General features: G+C 40.8%; 1 protein-coding gene across 2 annotated transcripts in view; it reads left to right on the forward strand.

Moving 5' to 3' along the window:
* The window catches only part of BAG4 (BAG cochaperone 4), a 36,845-nt gene extending 22,768 nt beyond the window's left edge, over positions 1–14,077 (forward strand). For both annotated transcript variants that reach the window (XM_055295988.2, XM_055295989.2), the window contains 3 exons: positions 8,295–8,549; positions 9,815–10,069; positions 10,806–14,077. In XM_055295988.2, the coding sequence (XP_055151963.2) occupies positions 8,295–8,549; positions 9,815–10,069; positions 10,806–11,291 (996 nt within the window). In that variant the 3' untranslated portion in view covers positions 11,292–14,077. The remainder of the gene's footprint in view (positions 1–8,294; positions 8,550–9,814; positions 10,070–10,805) is intronic.
* Positions 14,078–20,455: the final 6,378 nt, after the last annotated feature.

Here is a 20,455-nt window from a genome sequence, read left to right on the forward strand (position 1 = left end):
GTAAATACATAAACCAGTAACATAGTCAATTATCATTGTCAAGTATTATGTATTACATATAATTGTATGTGTTATACTTATATACAACTGGCACACAGCAAGTTTGTTTACACCAGCATCACCATAAACAGGTGAGTAATGCATTATGCTATCACATATGACAGCTACACTGTTGCAAGGCAATACAGTTATTCGGCTCCATTATAATCCTATGGGACCACTGTTATCTATGCAGTCCACTGCTGACTGAAACATAGTTATGCAGTGCATGACTGTATATGATTTGCAAATAGTTTCTTCCATTCTGTGGGTTGGCTTTTCACACTCTTGATGGTGTCCTTTGAAACACAAAAGCTTTTAATTTTGATGAAGTGCAATTTTTTTGTTTTTTATTTTGTTGCTCCTGCTTTTGATGTCTTACCCAAGAAGACTTTGACTAACCTAAGATCACAAAGATTTACTCCTGTGATTTCTTTTTTTTTTTTTTTTTGAAGTGGAGTCTCGCTCTGTCGCCCAGGCTGGAGTGCAGTGGCGCAATCTCAGCTCACTACAAGCTCCACCTCCCGGGTTAAAGTGATTCTCCTGCCTCAGCCTCCCAAGTAGCTGGGACTAAAGGCACTCACCACCACGCCTGGCTAATTTTTTGTGTAGTTAGTAGAGACAGGGTTTCACCATGTTAGCCAGGATGGTCTTGATCTCCTGACCTCGTGGTCCACCTGCCTCAGCTTCCCAAAGTGCTGGGATTACAGGCGTGAGCCACCGCACCCGGCCTGATTTCTTCTTAGAATTTTTTTATAGTTTTAGCTCTCACATTTAGGTCTATGATTCATTTTGAGTTGATTTTTGCAATATGGTGCAAAGTAAGGCCCAAGTTCACTGCTTGACATGTGGATAGTTATGTCTCAGTATCATCTGTTGAAAGACTATGCTTTCTCCACTGAATTATCTTGGTACCCTTTTTTTTTTGAGACCGAGTCTTGCACTGTCGCCCAGGATGGAGTGGTGCAATCTCCACTCACTGAAACCTCTGCCTCCCAGGTTCAAGTGATTCTTGCCTCAGCCTCCTGAGTAGGTAGGATTACAGGTGCCTGCCACCATGCCGGGCTAATTTTTTTTGTATTGTTAGTAGAGACAGGGTATTACCATGTTGCACAGGCTGATCTAGATCACCTGACCTCTAGTGATCCACCTGCCTCGGCCTCCCAAAGTGCTGGAATTAAAGACATGAGCCACCGTGCCCAGCCTTGGTACCCTTCTTAAAAATCATAAATGTAAGGGTTTATTTCCAGACTCTCAATTCTGTTCCATTAATCTATATGTCTTCCTTAAGCCAATACCAAACTGTTTTGATTACTGTGGCTCTGAAGTAAAATTTGAAATCGGGAAGTGTGAGTCTCTCCAAAGAGATGGACTCTCTCTCTTTTTTCTTTTTCTTCTTCCATATGGTTTTGGCTATTATGGGTTGCTTACATTTTCATATGAATTTTAGGATCAGCTTTTCAACTTATGTAAAAAAGGGAGCTGAGATTTTCTTTTTTTCTTTTTTTTTTTTTTTTTTTGAGCTGGAGTTTTGCTCTTGTTGCCCAGGCTGGAGTGCAATGGCATGATCTCGGCTCACAGCAACCTCCGCCTCCCGAGTTCAAGCCATTCTCCTGCCTCAGCCTCTGGAGTAGCTGGGATTACAGGCATGCGCCACCACGCCCGGCTAATTTTGTGTTTCTAGTACAGACGGGGTTTCTCCATGTTGGTCAGGCTAGTCTCAAACTCCGGAACTCAGGTGATCTTCCTGCCTTGGCCTCCCAAAGTGCTGGGATTACAGGTGTGAGCCACCACGCCTGGCCAGGCAGCTGAGATTTTCATTGAGATTGCATCATAGATCAGTTTGGAGAGTAGCATGTGTACTTTTATAGTTAATGTAAGAGAGAGACAAAACTCAAAGTCATGAATTATAAGTTAATGTTAATTTTTCTGATTTCACTGATTGATCTTACTGACAAAGATTGCTTTTTCTCATAACATTTTCCCCCTTAGGTAAAAGTATTTATTACATTCATATGTAGGTTCAAAAAAGATTAACTTATAATTTAGTAGTAACTTTTTAAAATCAACAGTAATAATGTGCAAATGTTTTTAGATATAACATACAAGTTGTTGGATTTAAAATAACCCAAAGGTGTCTAGATATACATCTTTTTGAGGTGAGCACATGTGTATTTTCTGGCGAAACATCACATGGGGATTAATACATTTATCATCATCTTTTTTTTTGTTTGTTTCTTGAGATAGATAGTCTTGCTGTATCACCCAGTTCATTGTAGTGGCATAATCATAGCTCACTGTAACCTTGAACTCCTGGACTTAAGTGATCCTCCTGTCTCAGTGTCCTAGGTACAGGTGCGTGCAACCACACCTGGTTAATTTTTAAATAGTTTGTAGAGATGGGGTCTCACTATGTTGCCTAGGCTGGTCTTGAACTCCTGGGCTCAGGTGATCCTTCTACCTCAGTGTCCCAAAGTGTTGGGATTACAGGCCTGAGCCATTGCACTTGGTCTAGCTTCTATCCAAAATAGACTCCTATAGTGGTATATAGATATGACTGGTTTCCTTTTTAAAAAATTAAGCAGTATTATGCCTTTACCTTCTGGCTACCTCCTTGGGTTAGCCTTGCCACATGGTCATTCTTCTGTTTGGTTGGTTTTATAAATCTTAAAAATTCTCATTCAAAAGTAGCTATAATAAGCCAAGAATATGTAATTTCATATATTTATTCTGAGAGTGGAATTTTTATCTTTTTTTTTTTTTTAAGAAGCTGTTAATGTTGCTAAGGTGTCTGACCAGTCTACCAAGTTGATTAGCCTGCCATGTGCCAGGTGCAGTTTTATGTGCTATGCAAGTATTAGGGCAGCATTTGAACTAAAGCTTTCCTCATTTTTCAGAACTTCATTCTTGAACTAATAGTGTGGACTCTTGAGAGGAGCATGGAGGGTGATTCATGAAGTAGGGTGTGAACAGCACAGAAGTTCACAATCTCAGGCTATATCTCTGGAAGCAGAAGATATTGTCTCACCCAACTGTTAATAAAGTTCGTGAGGTTTTCTCAGTGTTATTCAAACTCAGTTGAGTTGCTTCTACTTTGTTCTTAAGTCCTTCTTTTTCTTTTTCTTTTCTTTCTTGGTATGATATCGGCTCACTGCAACCTCCACCTCCTGGGCTCAAGCGATCCTCCCACTGCAGCCTCCTGAGTAGCTGGGACTACAGGCACATGCCACCATTCCCAGCTAATTTTTGTATTTTTTGTAGAGAGGGGGTTGCCCCCACTTATCTTAAACTCTTTGAGTTTAAGCAGTCCACCTGCCTTGGCCTCCCAAAGTGCTGGGATTACAGGCATGAGCCACTGTGCTCGGCAACCCCCCCCCCCTTTTTTTTTTTTTTCTATTTCTCAGGCTGGAGTGCAATGGCATGATCATAGCTCACTGCAGCCTCAATCTCCTCTGGCTCAGGTGATCCTCCCACCTTAACTGCTCGAGTGGCTGGGACCATAGGCATATGCCACTACACCTGGCTACTTTTTGTATTTTTTGTAGAGATAGGGTCTCACTTTGTTGCCCAGGCTGGTCTGGAACTCCTGACCTCAAGCGACCCGTCCGCCTTGGTCTCCCAAAGTGCTAGGATTACAGGAGTCAGCTACCACTCCTGGCCAAGTCCTTCATTTTTATCACATACTTCAATAGGTAACAGAAATCTGTTCTGAAGCCCTAGAAGCATTTTCTTCCTTTTTTGGACTCTGTATTATGACTCTAAATGGGGCAAGGAACTCCTGTATTTTCTTTGCTGTGCTCCAAGTGTCAACCTAAAATAACAACTGAGAGAAGGACTCTTCAAAGAAATGAATCTGTTTGGAAATAAACAGGGAATTACAATTTCAGATGCGCATACCATAGATAATCATCCCCTACATATCTGGAGACATTGTAGTAAGGGGAAACTTTTAAAGGGAAAGAGGAGAAGTCCATATAAGCTGTTTTGAGACAAACATCATTGGTCACAGGGGCCTGTTGTAAGAGCTGGTGTTAACTGGAAACTCATTGCTAAGCGAGTGTTCTTATGAAGATGGCTTATGTGAAACTGCAGTCTTGAGGATTTTTTTTTTTTTTTTTTTTTTTGAGACAGAGTTTCACTCTGTCGCCCAGGCTGGAGTGCCGTGGCGCAGTCTCGGCTCACTGCAAGCTCCGCCTCCCGAGTTCACACCATTCTCCTGCCTCAGCCTCCCGAGTAGCTGGGACTACAGCCGCCTGCCACCACGCCTGGCTAATTTTTTTGTATTTTTAGTAGAGACGGGGTTTCACCATGTTAGCCAGGTTGGTCTCGATCTCCTGACCTCGTGATCCGCCCGCCTTGGCCTCCCAAAGTGCTCGGATTACAGGTGTGAGCCACTGCACCCGGTTGGGGAATTTTTTATGATAAGTCCTGTTACAGACATATGTAGGACTAGCAAGATGAGTAGAGCCTGCAGGGATTTCTTGTGAGTTTTTAGAAAGCCCTATGATAGCCTGGGTGCAGTGGCTCATGCCTATAGTCCAAGCTACTCGGGAGGCTGAGGCAGGAGGATAACTTGAGCCTGGGAGATCTAGGCTGCAGTGAACTATGATGGTGCCACTGTACTCTACCCTGGGTGACAGAGTGAGACCCTGTCTCAAAAAAAAAAAAAAGTCCTCGTGATAATACTTATCTCAGACATGTGTGCATGAGATCCCCTCCTTCATGACCTCCCCCCTCCATTTTGGGTCTGATGTAAGTGACTCCATCTTGGCATTGGCAACTTTCACACAAGCTGCTTTTCAGACGGAGACTTAAAAACTTTGCCACGTTTCTGAAATAGGATCTTTAGCTCATCCTTAACAAACATCTTTAGCAACTGCAAGGCTGTTATATAACTGATTCTGTTCTTTTGTAAACATGCATGTGACAGCTTTGTGATCTGTCAGGACAGTGGTTATTTGGGAAAAGAAGCAATGAACTCATGAAGACATCTCAAAACCAGGAAGTAATTCCAGGAATCAAGAAAATTTTCAAGCATCAAAAGTAATGGCTGGCCAGGTGTGGTGGCTCACACCTGTAATCCCAGCACTTTGGGAAGCTGAGGCAAGTGGATTGCTTGAGCCCAGGAGTTCGAGATCAGCCTGCGCAATGTGGCCAAACCCTGTCTCTACAAAAAATACAAAAATTTGCTAGGCATGGTGGTGCATGCCTGTGGTCCCAGCTACTTAGGATGCTAAGGTGGGAGGATTGCTTGAGCCCAGGAGTTGGAGGCTGCAGTGAGCCGTGATTGTGCCACTGCATTCTACCCTGGGTGTCTTGGGGAGAAAAAAAAGTAATGGCCAGGCGTGGTATAATCCCAGCACTTCAGGAGGCTGAGGTGCCAGGATCACTTCAGCCCAAAAGTTTGAGACTAGCCTGGCAACATAGCGTGACCTCATTTCTATTTAAAGAAAAATAACAACAACCAAAAAAAACAAAAACAACACCTGTGAGAAGGGAAAAAGAAAAAAAATAAACAACAAAAGCCACATAAAAGCAATGAGAATAGCACACTAAACTAACATGAACCCATCTATTGGTTTCAGTGGGTATCAGTACATGGCCATCTTGTATTTTATTCTTGGAGTATTTCCTTGGAGTATTTTGAAGCAATTTCAGATATCATTTTATCCTTATAAATACCTAAGTATATTTCTTTAAAATATAAGGAAGTTTTAAAAACCACAATGTCATTATTAAAACTTAAAAGGAAAAAAAAATCTTAAAAGTAATTATTTAATATCATTAAATATCTGGTCAGTTCTAACAGTAAGATATTTATTTCGTTAGTTAGCTAGTTGAAGACAGGGTCTTACTGTCACCCAGGCTAGAGAACAGTGGCTTGATTATAGCTCACTGTAGCATTGAACTCCCAGGCTCAAACAATCCTCCTGCCTCAGCCTCCTGTGTAACTAAGGACTATAGCTGTGCTATACCATGCCCAGCTAATTAAATTTTTTTTTTTTTTTTGTAGAGATGAGGTCTTGCTGTTTGCCCAGGCTGGTCTCAGACTCCTGGGCTCAAACAATCCTCCCGCCTTGGTTTCCCAAAACGCTGGGATTTTTACAGGCATGAGTCCCCACGCCTGGCCATAACAGTAAAATTTGAAGACTGAATACAATTTTTTCAATGAATAGTCTTTAATCTACTTAAAGATTCCATTATTATAGGACACTTAGGTAGTTTACAATTTTGTGTGATTGTAAATGATGCTACGATGAAGAACTTCATGTCTATAATTTTTTCTCTAGTTGAATCATTTCCTTAGGATTTCTAGAAGTTGAATAGCAGTACAAAAAGTCACATAATGTTTTATTAAGTCTCCAATTGTGTGTATGATGTATTACAGAGTTCTTTGTTTATGCCCGAAGACCTTAACAGCCTCTTAGTAGTTTTAACAAAGTGGTGGTTCATTGTCTTCTGCTCAGGGAATGCATTGCTGACTGTTTATTACACCTCATCCTGCATGGAATTCTTTGGTCATGGGTATCCTCATACCTAAAGTGGGAAAGATTATATAGTCTTAGATAGAGATGAGTATAAGAAAACTTGATTCTGTGTTTTCACTGTTTTTAAAGGGTAAAGTAGAAATTAGTAGAACACATTGAGGTGATCATTTAAATTTAGCATTAAGCTTGAATCTTTTTTTAAAAATTACTTTTTTTTTTAATACATGGGGTTTGACTATATTCCCAAGGCTGGTCTGTAACTCCTGAGCTCAAGTGATCCTCCCTTCTAGGCTGGGCGCGGTGGCTCATGCCTGTAATCCCAGCACTTTGGGAGGCTGAGGCGGGTGGATATGAGGTCAGGAGTTCAAGACCAGTCTGGCCAAGATGGTGAAACCCCATCTCTACTAAAAGTACAAAAATTACAGCACGCCTGTAATCCCAGCTACTCGGGAGGCTGAGGCAGGAGAATCCCTTGAATCTGGGGGGTGGAGGTTGCAGTGAGCTGAGATCTCAGCCTCCCAAAGTGCTGGGATTACAGGCATGAGCCAGTGCGCCTGCCTAGCTTGACTCTTGTTTGGATTATTAAACTGAGGATTCTGGGTGTGGATAAGAGTCTGAGTAGGTTATTTAAAACTACAGTGAGCAATATATGAGGAGTTTGTTGTTGGTATCATTTGGGATGCAGAGTGATGGTATAATGCAAAGAACTGGACTTCAGAGTCAGATCTGGGTTCATGTCATGACCCAGCCATGATAATACTAACAACAGTGATAATACAAATAATTACCATTTATTGAGCATACTATATGCCAGACACTATGCTAAACCTTTTATATATGTCATTTTATTTAATTTTGACAGTAATCCTCAAAGATACGTTTATGATCTTCATTTTCCGGATGGAGAAACTGAAGTTAGGGGAGGTTAAATACAAAGCCTATGGCAGAGCTAGGTCTGTCTCTATAGTCTTTTTAAATAATTTTTTTGTTTTCATATACTTTTTGAGACAGAGTCTCACTCTGTTGCCCAGGCTGGAGTGCAGTGGTACAACCATGACTCACTGCAGCCTTGACCTCCTGGGCTCAAGCAATCCTCTCACCTCAGCCTCCTGAGTAGCTGAGACTACAGATGTGTGCCATGATGCCTGGCTAATTTTTATTTTTATTATTTATTTATTTATTTATTTTTTGAGACGAAGTCTTACTCTTGTCCCCCAGGCTGGAGTGCGATGGCGTGATCTCGGCTCACTGCAACCTCCGCCTCCTGGGTTCAAGCGATTCTCCTGCCTCGGCCCCCCACCCACCACCACCGAGTAGCTGGGATTACAGGCGTCTGCCACCATGCCTGGCTAATTTTTATATTTTTAGTAGAGATGGGGTTTCACCATTTTGGCCAGGCTAGTCTAGAACTCCTGACCTCAGGTGATCCACCCACCTCTGCCTCCCAAAGTGCTAGGATTACAGGCTTGAGCCACTGTGCCCGGCAATGCCTGGCTAATTGTTTTATTTTATTTTTGTAGAAACAGAGTCTCACTATGTTGTCCAGGCTGGTCTAAAACTCCTGACCTCAAATGATTCTCCCACCTTGGGCTCCCAAAGTGCTGGGATTACAGGCATGAGCCACTGGGATTACAGGCATGAGCCACTGTGCCTGGCCTGCATTAGTGATTAACATCTTCTCAAAGTTTTCAAGTTTAGGCATTAAGTCAGGGCATTTCAGCTCTTCTAGTAATTCATCTTTTTTTCTCTCAACTTGCTTTTTTTCAGAGTTTGAATTCTTACACAAATGGAGCATATGGTCCAACATACCCCCCAGGCCCTGGGGCAAATACTGCCTCATACTCAGGGGCTTATTATGCACCTGGTTATACTCAGACCAGTTACTCCACAGAAGTTCCAAGTACTTACCGTTCATCTGGCAACAGCCCAACTCCAGTCTCTCGTTGGATCTATCCCCAGCAGGACTGTCAGACTGAAGCACCCCCTCTTAGGGGGCAGGTTCCAGGATATCCGCCTTCACAGGTGAGTTGTTTTCTGTTGGGAAAAAAATGAATTCAAAGTCTCTGCCTCTTGTAAACAGTGGAAGAGCATCTGTTCATACTAGTGCTGATTTAATAAGACACTTCTAGATTGGGAAGGCTTTTATATTGATGCCTTTCTTATTTGTAGCAGCTATTGCAGTAAATGGACTTTGGCTGAAGGTACCTTAGATGTCATAATCATAAATTTTTATACTGAAAGTAATCTCTAGAGAGTTGCTGCTTGAAAGTTTCCCTGTCTTAGCATTTTTTTTTTTTTTTTGTGGCATGACCTCGGCTCACTGCAACCTCTACCTCCTGGGTTCAAGCGATTCTCCTGCCTCAGCCTCCCAAGTAGCTGGGATTACAAGCACCTGCCACCACGTCCAGCTCATTTTTGTATTTTTAGTAGAGATGGGGTTTCACCATGTTGGCCAGGATGGTCTTGATCTCCTGACCTCGTGATCTGCCCGCCTTGGCCTCCCAAAGTGCTGGGATTACAGGCATGAGCCACTGCGCCAGGCAAATCTTAGCCTTTTTTAGCGCCTTGTTAGGTTCATTTTTTTTTTTTTTTTTTTTTTTTTGAGACGGAGTCCCGCTTTGTCGCCCAGGCTGGAGTGCAGTGGTGCAGTCTAGGCTCACTGCAAGCTCCACCTCCCGGGTTCATGCCATTCTCCGGCCTCAGCCTCCGGAGTAGCTGGGACTACAGGCGCCCGCCACTGCACCCAACTAATTTTTTTGTGTGTTTTTAGTAGAGACGGGGTTTCACCTTGTTTACCAGGATGGGCTTGATCTCCTGACCTTGTGATCTGCCCACCTCAGCCTCCCAAAGTGCTGGGATTACAGGCGTGAGCCACTGCGCCCGGCCAGGTTCACATTTTTTAATATTCTGCGAATAACTATGTTTATTTCTCTGTTCACTTCAAGAGGAGTTCTAACATGTCTTTATTTGTGCTTCCTTATAGCATATGGGTCCGTTTGTTTATAGTATCTCTGGGACAGACTTGGGCTTCATCCACTGAATTTTTAGGTCTTATTCCTTCTGAGTTTTATTGTTATTAAATCTACCCCTGGTATCTTTGGAACCAACTTTTTGAGGCTTGGAGAAATTACTGCAGCTGATTAATTAGATTTACTACAGTTTAGTCCAGTAGCAGCTAATGTATACTCTGTTAAGAAGAGAGGAAGCATCTCAGAATCTGCCTGTAGCAGAATATTTTTATTATAAGTTTTTCACAATAACTGGTATATTTCTTCCTCTCAATCTAGAACCCTGGAATGACCCTGCCCCATTATCCCTATGGAGATGGTAATCGTAGTGTTCCACAATCAGGACCAACTGTACGACCACAAGAAGATGCATGGGCTTCTCCTGGTGCTTATGGAATGGGTGGCCGTTATCCCTGGCCTTCGTCAGCACCCTCAGCACCACCCGGCAATCTCTACATGACCGAAAGTACTTCACCGTGGCCTAGCAGTGGCTCTCCCCAGTCACTCCCTTCACCCCCACTCCAGCAGCCCAAGGTAGGAGACCTAAACGTTGTTCCTTTAATGTGTGTGTAATTAAGAGAACATAACATGGTTTATATAGTTTCTGTACTGGTTTGTGTTAAATGGGGACTAATTGCAAAAAGTTGGTGACTAATCTATAGCTTTACCTCAGCTTGGTTTCCTTTTTTTTTTTAATAGACTTTATATTTAGAGAAGATTTAGATTCACATCGTTTTTGTTAAAAGACAGAAAGATACACATTTTCTGTTTGTTGTAATTCTTCTAAACATTAAATGCAAAGACTGCGTTTTACTACTTCAAATAATCTATGAACAGAAGACAAAACCAATGTGAAATATCTGCAGCATGAGCTTGTGTTTCAACCACAGACTTGAACATTATCACTTGTGGCTGTGTTCCTTTTCAAGACCTTGCTTGAGGTTTTTAACCTTTTAGGGGAAAAACTGATTCTTATTAATTAGGTCACAGGATGGATTATGAGGTGCTCATGGTGATGGACCTGCCACAGGGCAGGTTCCAGCCATTATAACTAAAAAATTCTGTGCCTTTTGTCTGACAGGGCACTCCCTTTTATCTTCTTAGGACTGTGTTTTTTTTGCAAATGATTAAGGAGAGGGGTCCAATTTTATCGTTAGGGAATCTTTTCATGTACCTTTCTGGTCAAGTGAAAGATGTGGGCTAGCAAATTTGATGTTGATGGATTCCCATTAAAACAGCTCTTTTCCTCTTTTTGCTCTCTCACTCCAAGGATTCTTCATACCCCTATAGCCAATCAGATCAAAGCATGAACCGGCACAACTTTCCTTGCAGTGTCCATCAGTACGAATCCTCGGGGACAGTGAACAATGATGATTCAGATCTTTTGGATTCCCAAGTCCAGTATAGTGCTGAGCCTCAGCTGTATGGTAATGCCACCAGTGACCATCCCAACAATCAAGATCAAAGTAGCAGTCTTCCTGAAGAATGTGTACCTTCAGATGAAAGTACTCCTCCGAGTATTAAAAAAATCATACATGTGCTGGAGAAGGTCCAGTATCTTGAACAAGAAGTAGAAGAATTTGTAGGAAAAAAGACAGACAAAGCATACTGGCTTCTGGAAGAAATGCTAACCAAGGAACTTTTGGAACTGGATTCAGTAGAAACTGGGGGCCAGGACTCTGTACGGCAGGCCAGAAAAGAGGCTGTTTGTAAGATTCAGGCCATACTGGAAAAATTAGAAAAAAAAGGATTATGAAAGGATTTAGAACAAAGTGGAAGCCTGTTACTAACTTGACCAAAGAACACTTGATTTGGTTAATTACCCTCTTTTTGAAATGCCTGTTGATGACAAGAGGCAATACATTGCAACTTTCCTTTGATTTTATACTTGAAAAACTGGCAAAGGAATGGAAGAATATTTTAGTCATGAGTTTTCAGTTTTCAGACGAATGAATGTAATAGGAAACTATGGAGTTACCAATATGGCCAAGTAGACTCACTCCTTCTTAAAAAATTTATGGATATCTACAAGCTGCTTCTTATCAGCAGGAGGGAAACACACTTCACCTAACAGGCTTATCAGAAACCTACCAGATGAAACTGGATATAATTGAGACAAACAGGATGTGTTTTTTTAAACATCTGGATATCTTGTCACATTTTTGTACATTGTGACTGCTTTCAACATATACTTCATGTGTAATTATAGCTTAGACTTTAGCCTTCTTGGACTTCTGTTTTGTTTTGTTACTTACAGTTTACAAATATAGTATTATTCTCTACTTCTTGGTACATTTTGTAGTAATATGTTTAATATAATTATTCAAGAGACTATATTGACAGCCAGATAGTATGGCAGTTCTGAAAAAATTTATATCTTTTCACCACTTGAATATACTGCAACATGTAGTGAGTAAATTGTTTCCCTTTTTGTATAGATCATTAGATTAGAGTTTTTTTCTTTTTTTTTTTTTTTTTTTTTTTTTACCACTTCTGCTGTTCATGGTAGTAGTGGAAGGTGAATTTGGAAATGGCATTGACATAAAATGAAAATGTTTACGGACACTTTTTTGCTTTTTTGTTGTATTTGGATAAAGATCCACTTAAAAATTACCTGTTTTTTTTTTTTTCCCCAAAGTGTAATTATGTTTTCACTATTGCTGCTTCTCTTAGAGGGCATTGTGATAGAGAGATACAGATGAAACATTAAATGCCACAGTGAGTAGAAATAATGACTACAAAAAGTAATAAATATGATTACTCGGTAATATCATTCGCCATCTAAAATATTAGTTTCACCTGTGAGCAGATTTCAGCTGTTTATAGTTAGAAACAATGAGGGTAAAAGGGGATTCATGCTCAGGGAATGAATCAGCCATAGTTAGAGTGGGAAATTATTATTTTCTTCATTTAAAGTAGATTTTATTTTTATTTCCCTAAATTGCATAAGATAAAATTGTCTGTTTAATAAAAAGACATTTATTACCATTATTAACAGTCATTTTAGAGCCAAATTTAAGAAAAGGATATTGAAAGGGTCTTTGTTGGCCTTGTTTGGGTAGCTCTATGGTGTTAGATAGAAGAGACTTAGGTAAATAAATTTTTGTCTGAGGTGAGTATACAATATTGGTTCTTGGAAAAACAGCTGTTTCTTCGTAAGATACCCAAGTGATAATTTTTTTCCCCTAGACTGTCAGGCTTATGGGTAAATACTAAATCTATTAGCTGTCTCCACTCATAAACCAAACCAAACCAATACAAACATATTAGATGAGGAGAGGAAATGTAGTAAAAATACTAGCTGGGTCTTACGGTTGGGATGAATGATTTTATAAGATAATATGGTGATAATTTTATTCTAGGATTTTATTTTTGGCCTAATATAGGAATGTTTAAAAAAGGCTTTTCTATGAAAATTAGAAATTTATACTTGAAATTAAAAGTCTAGAAGGGGGAGGACCTTAAAGCTAAGCTACCAGTAAGACAATGAATAATTCAAAAGAGAACACTACTCTTTTACTGACTGAGTGCCCAAGATGCCAATTTCCATGAAGTGTTGATTTATATATATGTACACATGTTATGCACATATATGTGTTTGTTTTCTAACAGTTATTTTTTAAGCTTTTGAGATAATTTTAGACTTACAGAAGAGTTGTAAAAATAGTAGAGTTCTTGTATACTCTGCACCCACCTTGCCCTTATGTTAACATCTTACGTAACAATAGAACATTTGTCAAAATTAAGAAATTAACCTTGATATAATACTAACTAAAGTAGAAAGTTTAAAAAGTAGAGATTTTAATCTTTTCACTAATGTCCTTTTACTGTTCCAAGACCCAGCCTTGCATTTAGCTATCATGTCTATGTCCTGTCTTCCAGTCTGTGACAGTGTATCACAACAGGGGATACCTGATGTTGTAATGTATTTCCGGTGTTGTTAACCTCGATCACTATGCTAAGGTGGTGTCTGCTAGGATTCGCTACTGTAAACTTACTGTGTTTTCCTTGTAATTATTGAATATTTGCTGGAGATACCCGGAGACTATGCAAATGTCCTGTTTCTGCTTAAACTTTTGCTTATTTTACTATCCATTGGCAGATCTTGCTTGTGGCAGTTACTACTGTGGTGTTCTAATGGTGATTTTCTATTTCTCTCAATCCTTCTACATTTATTATTGGAATTCTTCTGTAAGGAAGAGTTGTCACTTCTGGATTTATATTTTTAACTATAATAAGATATTCAGGATAAGTATAGATTTAGAACTTAAAGATGTTAAATCATGTTAAAATTATTCCAAATACCAATATCAAAGAAAACTAAGTTGGTAATCTATCTCAGAAAATAAATGAACTTAAGAAGGAAAATAGTATTTATGATTTGTAGAATTGGTTCAACTTAATACTGACTTTGGACTGAATTCAAAGTTTTCTTGAAATTTCACATCTGGACTTTTTAAAGTGTCTACGTTTATATTACTTTGGGGATCATTTTGTCAAAGTCTTGAATAAAGTTACCCAGTCCTGGCATGATAAACACAACTATGTTTTTTTTTTTTTTGTAATAACCCTCTGTTGTTCCAAGTATGAATGCCAATGTAATTGTTTAAACAAATAAGCCCTAATGAAGTATACAGGGGTTGGATTATATGTGTCTCCACATGTTGGTGCAGAATTCTTTTAAATGCTTTTAAAAATGGAGTTTTAAAAACAGTTTTTCAGTTGGTTAATGTAAATAATACCATTAAAGCTAGGCAGGTTAAAAAAAATTTGAGGAATGTAGATTAAATAGGCATAAAAAAAGTTTTTGGGGGATGGATAGTTGATGGAGCTTTTCTTTTACAACTTTACTTTTTTTTTACTTCTTTTTTTAAAAAAGTAAGGAGTTTACCTCAATTCATAGAAGGTACGAGTTTAAAAAGTCAGTTCTATGAAAGGCAGCATTCTCCTGATCCCACCCCCATTTTTCCTTCTCTAAAGGCAACCACTTTCAACTGAGTTTTTCTTTTGTTAATCAAAAAATTTTGTTTTTAGAGACAAGAGTCTTGCTATGCTGGTCTTAAACTTCTGGGCTCAAGTGATCCTCCTGCCTCAGCCTCCTGGGTAGCTGGGACTACAGGCATGGACCACCTCAACCAGCTTCAGTTGAGTTTTTAAGTTTTTTTTGAGATGGAGTCTTGCTCTGTCGCCCAGGTGGGAGTGCAGTGGCACAATCTCAGCTCACTGCAACCCCCACCTCCCAGGTTCAAGCCATTCTCCTGCCTCAGCCTCCTGAGTAGCTGGGATTGCAGACACGTACCACCACGTCCAGCTAATTTTTGTATTTTGAGTAGAGGCAGGGTTTCTCACCATGTTGGCCAGGCTGGTGTCGAACTCCTGACCTCAGGCGATCTGCCCACCTTGGCCTCCCAAAGTGCTGGAATCACAGGTGTGACCCACCATGCCTGGCCAGGTTTCTCTATCTATATGTTTTTTCTTTCTTTTTTTTTTTTTTTTTTGAGACAAGAGTCTTGCTCTGTCACCCAGGATGGAGTGCAGTGGCACAATCTCGGCTCACTGCTGCCTGAAATTCCTGGGTCCAAGGGATCCTTCCACCTCAGCCTCCCCAGTAGCTGGGAGGCATGCATTACGGCACCTGGCTAATTTTGTAATTTTTTGTAGAGTTGGAATCTTGCCATGTTACCCACGCTGGTCTCAAATGCCTGGTTGGGCTCAAGTGATCCTCCCTCCTTGGCTTCCCAAGTGCTGGGATTACAGATGTGAGCTACCACACCTGTCCTCAATATACTTATTTGGTAGTTTCATTGTACGTTATCCTATGTAAATGCTAAGCAGAGTTTAGCTATATAGTAACCTGATTACTTTTCCTTTCCTAACAACTTGTTTTCCCTGGAATTAATCATCTGTCATATTTGTTTTGTTTGCTTATCTACCTAAGACTGATTTGACCTTCTCTCAGTTGTCTGAGTCTCTCAAGATGCTCAGACAAGGCGGGGCATGGTGGCTCATGCCTGTATGCCCAGCACTTTGGAAGGCCAAGGCGGGAGGATCGCTTGAGCCCAGGAGTTCAAGACCAGCCTGGGCAACATAGTGAGACCTCGTCTCTATTTAAAAAAAAAAATAAAAAATTAAGATAAATACAAAATGATTAAAAATTATTAATATTGGCCGGGTGTGGTGGCTCACACCTGTCATCCTAGCACTTTGAGAGGCTTAGGTGGGTAGATGACTTGAGGTCAGGAGATCACCCTGGCCAGTATGGCGAAACCCTGTCTCTACTAAAAATACACAAATAAGCTGGGTGTGGTGGCGCATGCCTGTAATTCCAGCCACTTGGGAGACTGAGGCAGGAGAATCGCTTGAACTCAGGAGGTGGAGGTTACAGTGAGCTGAGATCGTGCCACTGCACTCCAGCCTGGGCAGCAGCAAGATTCCGTCTCAAAAAAAAAAAAAAAATATATATATATATATATATATATATATATAATTTAAATATATATATTAAAATATTAAAAATATTAAATATGTAATATATATTTAATATATATATTTATATATATATATATATATTTTATCAATTTCAAACTTCTGAAGAGTCTATCCTGAACCCTTCTGACTGGAAAACTAGTATGTTCCTGGCATAGTACATAGGGTCATCCTGGGGATTCTTTTTGTCTCTTCTTTTGGTTTTCTGTTTTTTGTATCCTATGTCTTTCTGTTTTTGTTTATTCCCTCATTTGGTGGAGCATATTCTCCAGGTGCTTCCTGGAAAAGGGTGCATGGGAAATAATTTATTTTGATCTTGCATATTTGAAAATGTCTGTTCCACCTAGCCAATGGATTGATAGTTTGGCTGGGTATACAATTCTAGGAAATGATTATCTTAAGGATTTTGAAGGCATTGTTATATTGTCTTGTAGATTCTAGAATTGCTGTTGAGAAGCATATGCCATTCTGATTCAAGATTCTTGGTATAAAACCTGATATTTTTCTCTAGAAGCTTATAGAATTTTGGGGGGTGCCCATCTGTTCTGAAATTTCGTAAGAGTAGCTTTGGTGTAGGTCCATTTTTATTATTTTGCTGGGGCCATTTCATTCTGGCAACTCATACCATTAAGTCCTGTGAAATATTTTTGATTTTTTGTTTGTTTGTTAATTTCCCTCTTTCCTGCATCCCAGTCTTCTCTGTTAATACTTTCTAGAATTACTACTGTTTTGACTGTAGGCCTCATAGACTGGTTCTTTAATTTTCTTATGTTTGCTGTTTTTTTTTTTTAATGTTTTGCCTTTTTGTAGTACTTTGTAGGAGATTTATACAACTTTATCTCTTTTTATTTTTATTTTTTGTGTGACAGGGTCTCATTCTGTCATCCAGGCTGGAGTTCAGGGGCACAATCTCTGCTCACTGTAACCTCTGCCTTCCTGGTTCAATTGATCATCCTACCTCAGCCTCCTGAGTAGCTGGGATACAGGTGCACACTGTCACAACTGGCTAATTTTTTTTGTATTTTTTTGTAGAGACAGAGTTTTGCTAAGTTGCCCACGCTGGTTTTGAACTCCTGAGCTCAAGCGATATACCCACCTTGGCTTCCCAAAGTGCTAAGATTACAGTCATGAGCTACCATGCCCAGCGAACTTTTTCTTCTGACTTCTAAAACATTGTGTCTTACATTTCTTCCATCTTTTTTTTTTTTTTTTTTTTTTAGAAAGACTGTCGCTTTCTAAAGCGGTCACCCAGGCTGGAGTGCAGTGGTGTGATCTCAGCTCACTGCAACCTCTGCCTCCCAGGTTCAAGCAGTTCTTCTGCCTTGGACTCCTGAGTAGCTGGGACTATGGGGATATGGGGACCCACCACTATGCTGGCTAATTATTTATATTTTTAGTAGAGATGTGGTTTCACCCTGTTCTCCAGGCTGATCTTGAACTCCTGACCTCAAGTGATCCACCCACCTCCGCCTCCCAAAGTGCTGGGATTATAGGCATGAGCCACCATGTCCAGCCTCTTCTATCATTAAAAAAAAAAAAAAAAACTTGTCTGGGCCCGATGGCTCACGCCTGTAATCCCAGCACTTTGGGAGGCCAAGGCAGGCGGATCATGAGGTCAGGAGATCGAGACCATCCTGGCTAACACAGTGAAACCCCACCTCTACTAAAAATACAAAAAATTAGCCAGGTGTGATGGCAGACACCTGTAGTCCCAGCTACTTGGGAGGCTGAGGCAGGAGAATGATGTGAACCCGGGAGGGGGGCTTGCAGTGAGCTGAAATCGCACCACTGCACTCCAGCCTGGGCGACAGAGCGAGACACCGTCTCAAAACAAACAAACAAACAAAAAAACAAACTTTTGGCCGGTTGCAGCGGCTCACGCCTGTAATCCCAGCACTTTAGGAGGCTGAGGTGGGTGGATTATGAGGTCAGGGGTTCCAGACCAGCCTGGCCAACATGGTGAAACCCCGTCTCTACTAAAAATATAAAAATTAGCTGGGTGTGGTGGCACATGCCTGTAATCCCAGCTACTCAGGCTGAGGCACGAGAATCGCTTGAACCCAGGAGGCGGAGGTTGCAGTGAGCTGAGATCGCGCCACTGCACTCCAGCCTGGCGACAAAGCGAGAGTCCGTCTCAAAACACACACACACACACACACACACACACACACACACACACACACCCCATTTTTTTAGAGACAGGATCTGACTATTGTTGCCCAGGCTGGTCCTGGTCCTGAATTCCTAGCCTCAAGTGATCCTCCTGCCTCAGTCTCCACAAGTGTTAGGATTACAGACATGAGCCACTGCACCTGGCGCTATCATATTTTTAACTTCTAAGGATATTTTTGTTTGCTGGGTTCCTTTATGAGTTTCTGCTTTTGTTTATACAGTTAGAGCATATTGTATCTCTGAGGATATTAATGATGATTTCTTGGTGTTTTCTTCTTGCGAATAATGGATTTCCTCAAAATTGCTTTTTTCTTTTAGTCTTCGTCATCATGTTAGAGGTATTTCTCAGATATCCGTTCTTTTTTTTTTTTTTTCGAGATGGAGTTTCACTCTTGATGCCCAGGCTGGAGTGCAATGGCATGATCTCTGCTCACTGCAACCTCCGCCTTCCGGGTTCAAGAGATTCTCCTGTCTCAGCCTCCTCAGTAGCTGGGATTACAGGCATGTGCCACCACACCTGGCTAATTTTGTATTTTTAGTAGAGACATGGTTTCTCCATGTTGGTCAGCTGGTCTCAAATTCCTGACCTCAGGTGATCCCCCCGCCTCGGCCTCCCAAAGTGCTGGGATTACAGGCATGAGCCACCACGCCTGGCCATTATCTGTTCTTCCTTGTGTGTTCGTGTATGTGTGTGTGTGTGTGTGTGTGTGTATTTATTTTATTTTATTTTGGAGACGGGTTTTTTTTTTTTTGTGTGTGTGTGTATTTATTTTATTTTATTTTGGAGACAGGGTTTTATACCATAGCCCAGGCTAGAGTGCAATGGTGTAATCCTAGCTCACTGCAGCCTCAACCTCCCAGGCTCAATTGATTGCATCCTAGCCTGCCAAGTACCTGGGACTACAGCCATGCGTCACCACACTCGGCTAATTTTTGTATTTTTTATAGAGATAAGGTTTTGCCATGTGGCCCAGGCTGGTCTTGAACTCCTGGTCTTAAGCAATCTACCCATCTCAGCCTCCCAAAATGCTGGGATTCCAGGCATAAACCACCATGCCTGGCCTTCTATTCTTTGGAGTATGGTTTTATTACTCTGGAGACCCAAAATTATTTTTATTATTATTTTTTTGAGACGCAGTCCTGCTGTGTCACCCAGGCTGGAATGTAGTAGTGAAATCTTGGCTCACTGCAACCTCTGCCTCCTGGGTTCAAGTGATTCTTGTGCCTCAGCCTCCCTTGTAGCTGGGATTACAGGCGTGTGACATTGCGCCCAGCGAATTTTTGTATTTTTAGTAGAGATGGGGTTTTGCCATATTGGTCGGGCTGGTCTCGAACTCCTGGCTTCAAATGATTCTCCCACCTCGGCCTCCCAAAGTTGTGGGATTACAGGTGCCAAAATTACCTTTAGAAAATGTTTCTTGACTATTCTGCTTAATTACTTTTTTATAATCTTTCTTGGAGCGGATAGCTATTTTAAGTCTGAAATTGGGAAGAGGAAGCTAGCTGCATGATTTTCACCCTTATGTGAAAACAGGAAGGTTTTACATTCTGGCTTTTCTCATGGGGAGTAATGACCACATTTGTCATGATAAGTGGAAGGCAGAGTATGGACCAGCTGCAAGTGAGGACTTAGGTGCTTCTGGGATCATGACACATTTTCTCTCAGCCAACCCCTAAATGTCCTTTTATTTTGAAATATATGTTTGCAAAATTGGCTAAGACCAAGAGTAGAATTGACAGATGAAATACAGAATTCCCAGTTAAATTTGAATTTCAGACAAACAATGAATCATTTTTAATATCAATATGACCCATGCAATGTTTGGGAAATACTTACACTAAAAGATGATTTGTTATCTGAAATTCAAATTTAACTAGGAGTACTGTTTTTGGTTTGGTTGGTTGGTTGGTTGAGACAGAATCTCACTCTATTACCCAGGCTGTAGTGCAGTGGCATGATCTCAGCTCACTGCAAGCTCTGCCTCTCAGGTTCAGGCAATCCTCCCACCTCAGCCTCTCAAATGGCTGGGACTACAAGTGCATGCCACCACATCTGGCTAATTTTTGTATTGTTTTTTAGAGATGGGGGTTTTGCCATGTTGCCCAGGCTGGTCTCGAATTCCTGAGCTCAAGCAATTCGCTCACCTCAGCCTCCCAAAGTGCTGGGATTACAGGTGTGAGCCACTGCACTTCGCTGTATTTTTTAAATTATAGTTTCTATTTTGAGGTACTTGTAGATTTACATGCAGTTTAAGAAATAAT

This window comes from Symphalangus syndactylus, chromosome 10, assembly GCF_028878055.3.
Source record: "Symphalangus syndactylus isolate Jambi chromosome 10, NHGRI_mSymSyn1-v2.1_pri, whole genome shotgun sequence".
NCBI classification, from domain to species: domain Eukaryota; kingdom Metazoa; phylum Chordata; class Mammalia; order Primates; family Hylobatidae; genus Symphalangus; species Symphalangus syndactylus.